Source organism: Cladophialophora yegresii (genome assembly GCF_000585515.1).
Source record: "Cladophialophora yegresii CBS 114405 chromosome Unknown aczIN-supercont1.7, whole genome shotgun sequence".
Classification (NCBI taxonomy): domain Eukaryota; kingdom Fungi; phylum Ascomycota; class Eurotiomycetes; order Chaetothyriales; family Herpotrichiellaceae; genus Cladophialophora; species Cladophialophora yegresii.
Genome location: NW_006913051.1, coordinates 2602502 through 2613049, shown reverse-complemented (window position 1 = coordinate 2613049; position 10548 = coordinate 2602502). Strand labels below are relative to the sequence as shown.

Genomic DNA, 10548 nt, shown 5'->3' with positions numbered 1-10548 from the left:
ACCTTCGACTTCGCATCTCACTACGGCCCGGGACACGAAGGTTGGTGGTATATCTCAAAGAGTAGTGCAAACCGGTTTGCTGCTGTAAAGAATTTCACATATGAGTTCCGGGGTAATGGCATGAATGACCGGAGTTTCGTTGGTCAAGGAATGCTGAGGGATAGGGAAAAGTTACACGCCAGCCACGCCAAAGAAACTGAGCCACTCCTGATTCGTGATTGGTGCACTTTCTATGACCTGCACTAGACGATACTTTTACCTGGCCTTGCCTGGGTTTGGCTTGAGCCGTCGGGCACGTGACACTTCGTGGGTAGTCGGTGACGTCGTTCCTCCAGAAGAGCTCGCGTGGTCGACGTACCGGACGAGGTAGTCTGCTGTCTGATAGCAGGCATGAATGTACCTAGGTAGGAAGCTTGAACGGCATGGAAGCCCCGTCTGACACGAACCGAAGTCAACATGTTCTTGCAGCGACGCCGGGAAAACGATGTACAAGTGATGAATGAAAAATAGCTGAGAAAAATTTGAGCTTAGGTGCACCGAGACCGGAGAGCAGCGCATCCCCGCAAAGTTCGAGATTTTCCCCTCCAGCATTTGCTCCCACTTTTCCCACGGCTGCAAGACTGCAAAGTGCATCATCTCCCCTGCGAGCGCCGTCAAATCACCGGCGCTGCATTTTGACTCATTCCCTGCGAACTATTTTTCTCCGGTGCTGCATTTTACTCCAACCTCACCGCTCACTGACGACTCTTCCTCTCCCTCGGAGTGTATTTGACCCTATCTGCTCTTTATCCCAAGCTTAGCTGTACCCTTCTTTCACACCACACACCATACAACATGTGTCCTTCAGCCGACGACGTCCAGACGAACGGCGTCAACGGGCAGGTCAACGGTACCCACGGCCATACCAATGGAACACATGCCCCAGGCAGTACGTAAAGGCTGTTGCGCCCAGATATATGCCGTACTCATCTATTACAGGCCACCCCGGCTATACTGGCATCAATACCTCCACAAACCAACCTCGAAATGAGAGAAATCCCTACATGCCCGTGGGTGACTTCCTGAGCAATGTCAGCAGATTCAAGATCATTGAAAGCACGTTAAGAGAAGGCGAACAGTATGTTCAGATACCACAGCCCGGTGAAACATGGTGCTGGTGCTGACCGCAGCCCACAGATTTGCAAATGCCTACTTTGACACCGCCAAGAAGATCGAAATCGCAAAAGCGCTAGACGAGTTTGGCGCCGACTACATTGAACTCACAAGTCCTGCCGCGTCCGAGCAATCCCGCAGGGACTGCGAAGCCATCTGCAAGCTTGGCTTGAAGTCCAAGATCCTCACGCACATCAGATGTCATATGGACGACGCGCGGATAGCAGTCGAGACCGGTGTTGACGGTGTCGATGTTGTCATCGGCACGTCGTCTTTCCTCCGCGAGCATTCCCACGGCAAGGACATGACCTACATCAAGAACACGGCAATCGAGGTCATCAACTTTGTCAAGTCCAAGGGCATCGAGATCCGATTTTCCAGCGAAGACTCGTTCCGATCGGACCTGGTCGACCTCTTGTCGCTTTACCAGGCCGTCGACAAGGTTGGCGTGGACCGAGTCGGTATTGCAGACACGGTCGGATGTGCTTCCCCAAGACAAGTCTACGATCTTGTCCGAACTCTTCGAGGTGTTGTCAGTTGCGACATCGAAACCCATTTCCACAACGATACTGGCTGTGCTATTGCGAACGCATACTGCGCCCTTGAAGCTGGTGCTACACATATCGATACTTCGGTCCTCGGTATTGGTGAGCGCAATGGTATCACTACGCTGGGCGGGCTTATGGCTCGAATGATCACGGCTGATCGTGACTACGTCAAGAGCAAGTACAAGCTGGAGAAGATCAAGGATATTGAGGAGCTCGTGGCCGAGGCCGTGGCCGTCAACATTCCCTTCAACAACCCTATCACCGGGTTCTGTGCTTTCACCCACAAAGCCGGCATCCATGCCAAGGCGATTTTGGCCAACCCAAGCACATACGAGATAATTGACCCCTCGGACTTCGGTATTGGACGGTATATCCACTTTGCTTCTCGTCTGACGGGATGGAATGCTATCAAGTCAAGAGCACAACAACTCCAGATTGACATGACCGATGCACAATACAAGGAAGTTACGGCGGCAATCAAGAGACTCGCGGATATCAGGCCTATCGCGATCGATGATGCTGACTCGATCATCCACGCATACCATCGCAATGTCAAGATGGGCAAGCAAAACCCCGGGCAGGAGGTTGAGCTGCCGAACATGACAGAAAAGGAAAAGAAGCTGCTAGCAGAGAAGCAGCAAGAAGATCAGGCGGTACCTGAGAAGAGACGGCTGGAGGAGACGGTCGAGGAAGAAGTGGCCACGGAACAGGTGGTCAAGAAGGCCAAGACGAACGGCATCACATCATAAAGGCCGCATACGTTGGCATGCATTTCTTTGGTGTTTTCGTGATCTGCAACGGCCTGAGATATCCCAGGACACGGTCAATCTGGCGTGGTTTTCGCAGCTGATTCTGTACATAGCAAGAGCTAGACGTCAGCTGGTGCTCGATTCGGGCCAAAAAGCAAGACAGAAGGGTGTCGAAAAGGTTGATAGATGTATGCCGAAAATTGGCGACACAGATGTTGCAATCTAATTTCTCCATTGAATCATGATTACTTGGGTCGACGCCTGGGAGTGTGACAGTTTGCACCGGTACGAGGCTCGTATATAACGGCCCGAGGCTAACAGCGGAACGAAATACGGAGTACGAGCATCATGAACATGTGACGAACCACGTCAACGTGCGGAGAAGGCGAACATTGGGAGCATATGAAAATCGAGCGAGTCTCCAGTCACCACCATCATTCTATCAAGACACATCAATCGTCGTCTCCATGTCTCGACTTCGGTGACCTCTAACCCTCGGACCATCATCATGGGTGGCTCCTCTCCTCTCCCCCTCAGCTTGCAGAGCAAGTTCCAGCGAGCTCGGGCTGGGCCTCTGTCTCGACTGGGGGACTTGCACACGAACTTCAACGTGTAGGTCCAACTCCCGATGTCATACCCTCTGAATCACTTACCGACGTACATATCAGCCTCCGCAACATAATATTCGCGCTCTTCCTTCTCAGGCTCTTCCGCCGCTCCTTCTACTTCCTCCGGGGCCATGGCATCCTGGGCTCTCTCGCCCTCCTTTACCACTCGACGCACAAGAACCTTTACCGCATGTTCCTCAACCTGCCCGGCGTTCGTTCCAAAGTCGCGCAGCAACTGGCCTCGGCGCGCGCCGACCTCGAGAATAAACTCGTCCCGGCCGACCCTGGCGTGAACAGGTACCTTCACCTGCCTAAAGAGCCATGGACGAAAGAGCAGCTCTCCGCCGAGCTGGTGACGTTGTCAGCGATGAAACGCACACGGTGGGAGGAGGGTAAAGTCTCTGGGGCGGTCTATCACGGCGAGTCGGCGCTGCTGGAGATTCAAAGCGAGGCGATGAAACTGTTCAGCGTGGCAAATCCCATCCACGCGGACGTCTTCCCTGCGGTGCGGAAAATGGAAGCCGAGATCGTGGCCATGGTCCTTGCACTATTCAACGCCCCGGACACGGGGGCCGGTGTCACCACATCGGGCGGCACGGAGTCCATTCTGATGGCCTGCCTCTCGGCACGACAGAAGGGCTACGCCGAGCGGGGCATCACCGAACCCGAGATGATCATACCGCACACCGCGCACGCCGCCTTCCACAAAGCCGCATCCTACTTCAAGATCAAGCTGCACGTGGTGAGGTGCCCCTCGCCGTCCTACGAAGTTGATGTCTTGCGCGTCCGCCGCCTCATCAACCCCAATACCATCCTCCTGGTCGGCTCGGCGCCCAACTACCCGCACGGCATCGTCGACCCGATCCCCTCGCTCGCCAAACTCGCCCTTGCATACAAGATCCCCCTGCACGTAGACTGCTGTCTCGGGTCGTTCCTCATGCCGTGTCTCGCCAAGGCCGGGTTCCCCTCGCCCTTCGCCGAGGAAGGAGGCTTCGATTTCCGTCTCCCGGGCGTCACGAGCATCAGCGTCGACACGCACAAGTACGGCTTCGCGCCAAAGGGGAACTCGTGCATCCTGTACCGCGACCGCCAGCTCCGCGAGTACCAATACTTCATTGCGCCCGGGTGGAGCGGCGGCGTGTACGGGTCTCCCTCGATTGCAGGGTCGCGGCCCGGCGCCCTGATCGCGGGCTGCTGGGCGAGCATGATGGCCGTCGGCGAAAAGGGGTACATCGACGCGACGCACAAGATCGTGAGCACAAAACTGACGATCGAGAACGCGGTCAAGGAACACCCGGTCCTAAAATCCGCGCTGCGCATCCTGGGCAAGCCCAGCGTCAGCGTCGTGGCGTTCGAGAGCCTCGACCCGGAAGTCAGCATCTACGACGTCGCCGACGGCATGAGTCGCAAGGGCTGGCATCTCAATTCCCTGCAGGATCCACCCGGCGTGCATGTCGCGGTGACGCTGCCCATGACGCGCGCCGGCGCGGTGGACACGCTGATCGACGACCTCGTCGCCGTGGTCAAGGAGGAAAAAGAAAAAATCTTGAGCCAGGAGGTCACGGGCAGTGGTGTCGTCGGCGGTACCACCGTCAAGGCTGAGACCCGCAAGAAGGGCAATAGCGCACAGCTGTACGGCGTGGCGGGCAGCCTGCCGGATAAGAGCATCGTCGAGAAGCTGGTTGTCGCGTACCTTGATACGCTGTATAAAGCGTGATGCCCCGGCCGGCTAGGTAGCTAGCTACCCTGTGAACCTGTCAGGGTGGTCTGGATTGGATGGTTTCGCGAGTCACTATTCTACCTTAGCGTTGAAAGGCAAGCGACGGTACATACCTCATACATGTTGCTGCACGTTCACTTAAGTCTAGACTTGAGGAGAGTTGGAAACTCAAGTCGGTTTTACTAGGAGCAAAGAGGTGAACATAAAAGTGCTATAGTATTGGAGGAAGAATACAGCGCACAGCCTCTTCGTCATCGTCATCTTTTATCGCGCCCGGGTATTTGACGCACGCAACGCAGACACTTGCATATGTGCAGTAAATACCGTGAGAGAGAGCCTCTGCACCAACTACATACTACCTACTCCCAACCCGGTACTGACAGACTGGTTTGAGATCCGCATCCAAGACTGCCCTAAAGCCAAGTAAAGACCCCAAACGCCACTATATGCCAGTATTGTGGTGGCTTTTTCAGATTCTGCAAAATTCAGCACCATCACGGACTCATTGGGTAGCATTCAATTCTGGCCGCTGAATATACGTTGTGACGGAGCTGTGTGTCGCTGGCTGACCCCTCTGTTCTGTGCGTCAGCTGGGTGCGTAGCGTAGGGCAAAGGAGACGGGTAGAAGGAAGGAGCAATGGGGAACTGCGCGCGAGAGTGCCAGAGTTTCCGACAGCCAGACAGACAGGCAGATCGGTAGCTAGATAGATCGATGCATGCAAAACAATTGGGGTTGGGCGAGACTGGCCAGCTCACTCACCGTGGCACCTGTATCTCCGCTGACCTCGCTGCCTCTCCACTCGGCAGGGGTAGGTTCCGGGGATGGCATCTCCTGAGGCGCCCGATGTGGCGGTGGCGTGTAGGGCTGGTAGACCGTCTGGTCGGCTTTAGGGTATCCGTGCTGCATCATGACCGGGTAGGCCCCTGCCGGAGGGAACGGTTGGTCTGTATACGAGTAGCTGCCCTGAGGCGGTTGGTGTTGGTGGGGACAAGTGTACATCCATGTCGTGGAGGAAGGATGTTGGCCCATGGGGGGAACAGGCTGGTATGTTTGGACGGTAGGGATGTCAGGTTGACTGGCAGAAGCTTGTTCACGGCGTCTCCTGTTGCGTCGACGGCGGCGCCAGCAGAAGAAAATGGCCAGAGCAATGATGGCTACACCAACGACTGGGCCAACAATTTCACCAACGAGGGCGCCGACTTTGGGCTTGGGCTTGGGCTTGGGCTCGGGCTCTGGCTCTGGGCTCGGGCCTGGGTTTACCGTTGTGCCATTTTCCGGATTGTCCGAGGCAGGCGGCGTTGCCGGACATAATGTCTTTGGAAAGACGCCGCCTTCGTTCCCCCAGTCTTGACGGCTTGCTTCGGAGAGACGGAACTGCTTTTGCGCGACATCGACGATGAGATAGTTCATGGTCAGGAATGGAGTGCCCCACTAGGCTAGGTACTTGCCGCTGTCATCGTTGTTCTCGTACTTCTCCACGAATCCAATCTTGTAGGTCTCGTTGGCGACAATGAGGCTCCCGTCAGTGTCGTATTGACGCGGGTAGAAGAAGAGTTCCTCTGCTGGAATCGAGGAACTATAGCCATTCTTGATGGTGAAGTTGAGACTACCGGAAGGGAAGGAAGCTGCTGAATATGTCCAAAGTTCGAGGTCTGTGTCGTAGTCGCCGCCCGTGGCGTTGCCGAATGCGTCGAAGACCGACGGAGGCAAACGAAGTGACTCCCACGCCGGCACAAGGATAACTTGGAATTCTGTGGCCTCCTCATCGAGCAGGGAAAATGATCCAGCGTCAGACTCCCACGTCAAATCTTGCAGAATGATGCACGTAGTGCATGTGTCTCTGCTGTCAAAGGTGTGGAATTCGTTGGCGCGGGCGGAATCATAGCCACCGATCATGAGAAGGCCGTCCCTGGGGTCCTCGTCGTTTAGACGTGTCCCAACCCACAGGCCGTAGGATGTGGATGGTGCAACACCACTGTCGACCATGGCTTGCAGGAATGTCGAGTTCAGGCCGAGGCCCAGCAGGCTGCCTGAAATGTTGTAGGCTGTTCGGAGGACTAAGCTTACAGAGATAGATAAGGTGTTTGGGAGTTTGACTCACCCCATCCTGCTTCGTTATCGGTCGCAAATGGAAAACCCGGCACAGTCCTTCCGTTAGAGCCAATTGTGAGGACGTCATTGTATAGAACAAAATCGGCCGGGTCAGCGCCCTGCAATGTCCCATTCCAGCCAGCCGCGGTCTGTGTCGCCTCCGTCCTTGAAAAGGTTGGGTCATAGGTGCCTCCTAGCCACGCTAGGCAGTCGTAATCAGTTGAGGAAGCACAATCACCAGAGTTTGCAACAAGAGTCAGATCCGACATGCGAGGTGTCAGAGAGACCACCTGACCTGGGTCGCCAAACTCGACCCTGACACCCCATGCGGGTGCGACTGATCCGACCCCAACCTGGTGGTAAGTTATGGGAAGATAGAGGGGTCCGGGCAGATTTGCACAAGTAGCTGTGGTCATGTTGACTGCTTGGCTGCCTGGTGTTTCAGAAGAGGAGACAATAGTGAGTGTTCCTGCCCGCCAATTGGCGGCTCTTGTAGGATGCTTTCAGTAGAGGGCTAGGTAGGCCAGCGTTAATCGCAAAGCAGGTGATGCAGCAGAATGAGGCTGAAACATCGGAGCAGAGAGACCCTCCCATCTTTAAAAGGACCTGACACCGGCTGGCTGGGGGCTGCACTGTCGCAAACTCAGTAAACCCCGCAATGTCCTCGAACTTGTGCAAGAGCGCATGCTGAGTTAACTTGACCCTTCGGCATGATCGGCACAACCACAAAATGACAAGCTCCGTGTCGAGGCAGAATGCCTACATCTCCGGCTTGAGGCTTGCAGCGCCACGGGAAGTTAGCTCCGACAAGACACCTAGCAGCTGCGGAAACACGAGGCTCAGACGCCCGATGTCAATGTGGAACCCAATCGGGAGAAAGCTGCGACACTGTGTGAGCTGTATGTGCAGGATTTTGTCGAGCTGGTGACGAAAACAAGCCGTGTCTATAATGGTTATCCTTTCTGCATATCTTGTCGGAGGTTTTCTTGAAAGTCTCTGCGTCGGAGGTCAACGGTCAGGCTGGGAATGGGCGAAGCCGTGGTAGAAGAGAGCCGAAGAGAGGCAGTGAAGTGCAGCTGAAGTCTGGGCATTGGTGTCACTGGGATGAAAGGTCCAGTGGGGACCCTCCCAACACCAACTGCTTCAGCCTGATGGACTGAGAGATTCGTCCCTACGGCCACTCCATGATGCATGACGACTAAACAGAATACGAGATAAATACCTTGAAGGTCTAGGTCGGGCTTGGCCATGCCAGTCTTGCCTCTTCGCTCCTGTCTTCGCCTCGGGTACTCATTCGCTAATTACGCCTGACCTTGGATCGCAATGTAGAAGGCTGTGCGCCTTTTCATAACTTTTCTGCTCTGCGGTTGAATGATAGGATTCAGCAGAAAGCAGAGACTCTAAAATGACTGGCGTGGTGCCCCTGCTGCTGCGTAGCCGGCTCCTCAGAGTGACACAATTAAGAAAACCATTTTGAGAAGAGAAAGAAACGAGTACGGAGTAAGCGGAGTAAGCGTGGAGAGGAATATAGCTGGAGTATTTTTGATCCTCCGTATAAAGTGTGAGATATAATTTAATGTTGCGCCGAAGGTTTCCCCTCGGCTTCGCCTGAGTTTCCTCATCGGGGAGCAACTTTCGTTGGAGATAAAATTTATTTTCTCAGGAAGTGTCTTGGGAAGCACGCTCAGGCTTGGGACTGCCCTCCCTCACCCAGGTCTGCTTTCCGACAGCCACGCTCCGAGGCGCCGGGCGTGCTTCCCCAGGATGGTATCGAAGACAGAAGTCCCCCAAGTTACCACGGAGCCGCCGTCGCAGGTCCTCTCGTTGGTGTCCGCCTTCCTCGACGAATACGGCTTCGAGTCCACAAGTAAAGCTTTGAGGAAAGAGTTGAAGCGAAAGAACCAAACAGCCGACCTAGATGGCCTACAAGATGGAGTCAATCTAGAGACTATTGTCGAGAGCTGGAAAAGGCAAGAAGCGCAAGGATCTACATCTGAAGACGAGAGCTCGGAGGAGAGCGACGCTTCGTCGTCTGATTCAGAATCAGGGTCTAGCAGCGATGCTAGCGATCAGGGCTCCAGCAGCGAGAGTACATCCGAGTCCGAGACGGACTCAGAATCTAGAGAAGAAGCCATCAAGACAAAGCCCGCAAAGTTGAAGAGAGCACAATCCAACAAGCGAGAAGCGTCGCCTTCGTCATCGTCCTCCTCTTCCTCCGATAGCGATGCTGATGATGAGCACGAAGATGGTCGAAAAGTCAAGCCTGCGCGAAACAGGTCCCCAGCTGTCATTAAGAAAACCGAACCTGTTCGCAATCTGAAGCGAAAGGCAGCATCTAGCTCCTCAGAGTCAGAGTCCTCTTCCTCCGTCGACCGCTCAGCCAAACGGACGAAGGTGGCCAAAAGCGGCGGAAGGTCCACTAGCGATTCTGGAACCTCTTCTGCCAGTTCGGAGGAGGAGACGTCGGGTGACGCAGGCACATCCTCGGACGAAGAGGAGCAGGGTGACGATGAGGAGGCCAGCCCCACTCAGCCCCCGACTCTCGGGAAATTGACGGCGGCAGCCGCTGAAGATCCGTCAGATTCCTCGTCCAACACTGTGATGGGAGATGTTATTGACCGATCAGAGGAAGAATCGCATCTAGCACACGGCAGGGGTGGGAAACAGATCGTGACGAGAAAGACTCATGTTGGCGCAAGACCAACTCGGTTGGCACAGCTCTCTGCCCAGTCGACTGTAGCTGACCATATCTCCAACGCCTACAAGAGCTACGAGTACGCTGATCGAGCATACAATGACTTGTCCGTGACCCGAGGCAAAGGGTTCACAAAGGAGAAGAACAAGAAGAAGCGTGGCAGCTATCGCGGCGGAGCGATTGACATTAGTGGTGGTAAAAGCTTCAAATTCGAGGACTGAGCTACTTCGAGATGTAGCCAGCATAGTGCTTATGCGCCGATGAGCGTCAGCACTCACCGCCTAGAGAGCGTCTGGTCCAGTGATTTCAGTCATTCAAGCATGGAGTCTGGCGACGACTGGGTACGGCTGATAGAAGGCACAGAAAAGCATTAAAGATGACCGGCATAGAGCAAGACACCAATGAGCTAATTGATGAAGATGTGCTTAACGCCTACATAGTATATATGAGGAGGAATGGAATTGCCAACCTGGTACATAGTGGTTGCAAACGTGCTTGGCACCTGCTCGTGGCCATGTTCGTTACCTAGGTAGTATACGGAGCACGCGTACTCCGTACACTAATGTGCTTGCTGTGCACGCACCGTGGCATGGAGGAGTGGGGCAGCTTTGGCAGCCACGAGTTACGCAGATGCGCATCGTGAAGGATCGCCGCACACTCGCGCTAAGAGCGTCGATGCCCGAATTGAAAAGTCATCGAGCTCATGTCTGTCATGCCAGTCAGCGCGGCCGTCAACGATCTTTCGTCTGTCACCAATTGATCTCGCTGTCTCAGTCACGTTGTCCGACTCATGAGATCACGGCAGTGCTGTTCCTGGGCATGTTTCGCCCACGTGCTGCCGGATTCAAGCAGCACCAAGCTTACGGAGTGCGACACGCTTTTGGAAGCTTGACGAGCTTGCATTGCACCATGACGACTGCCCAGGATCTTGAGCTTCGAGCTGCCTGTCAGTTCACTCGGTGCCTTTGTCTGCAACGCTTCGGC

The 10548-nt window shown here is 54.9% G+C and overlaps 5 protein-coding genes across 5 annotated transcripts; 3 read left to right on the top strand and 2 right to left on the bottom strand.

Annotated features, from left to right (window-relative positions):
* Window positions 1-834: 834 nt before the first annotated feature.
* On the top strand, window positions 835-2449 carry A1O7_10046 (homocitrate synthase, mitochondrial; the record flags this gene model as incomplete). Its single annotated transcript, XM_007764030.1, has 3 exons — window positions 835-928; window positions 979-1117; window positions 1177-2449. 3 exons carry the CDS (start codon window positions 835-837, stop codon window positions 2447-2449), a joined length of 1506 nt encoding a protein of 501 aa, XP_007762220.1.
* A 508-nt stretch (window positions 2450-2957) lies between these two features.
* A1O7_10045 (sphinganine-1-phosphate aldolase) lies at window positions 2958-4774 on the top strand (the record flags this gene model as incomplete). The annotated part of the gene is made up of 2 exons (XM_007764029.1): window positions 2958-3061; window positions 3118-4774. 2 exons carry the CDS (start codon window positions 2958-2960, stop codon window positions 4772-4774), a joined length of 1761 nt encoding a protein of 586 aa, XP_007762219.1.
* A 703-nt stretch (window positions 4775-5477) lies between these two features.
* On the bottom strand, window positions 5478-6188 carry A1O7_10044 (uncharacterized protein; the record flags this gene model as incomplete). The annotated part of the gene is made up of 1 exon (XM_007764028.1): window positions 5478-6188. The coding sequence occupies one exon, from the start codon at window positions 6186-6188 to the stop codon at window positions 5478-5480; it is 711 nt and encodes a 236-aa protein (XP_007762218.1).
* A 21-nt stretch (window positions 6189-6209) lies between these two features.
* A1O7_10043 (uncharacterized protein) lies at window positions 6210-7285 on the bottom strand (the record flags this gene model as incomplete). The annotated part of the gene is made up of 2 exons (XM_007764027.1): window positions 6210-6823; window positions 6880-7285. 2 exons carry the CDS (start codon window positions 7283-7285, stop codon window positions 6210-6212), a joined length of 1020 nt encoding a protein of 339 aa, XP_007762217.1.
* A 1348-nt stretch (window positions 7286-8633) lies between these two features.
* Window positions 8634-9785, top strand: A1O7_10042 (uncharacterized protein; the record flags this gene model as incomplete). Its single annotated transcript, XM_007764026.1, has 1 exon — window positions 8634-9785. One exon carries the CDS (start codon window positions 8634-8636, stop codon window positions 9783-9785), a length of 1152 nt encoding a protein of 383 aa, XP_007762216.1.
* Window positions 9786-10548: the final 763 nt, after the last annotated feature.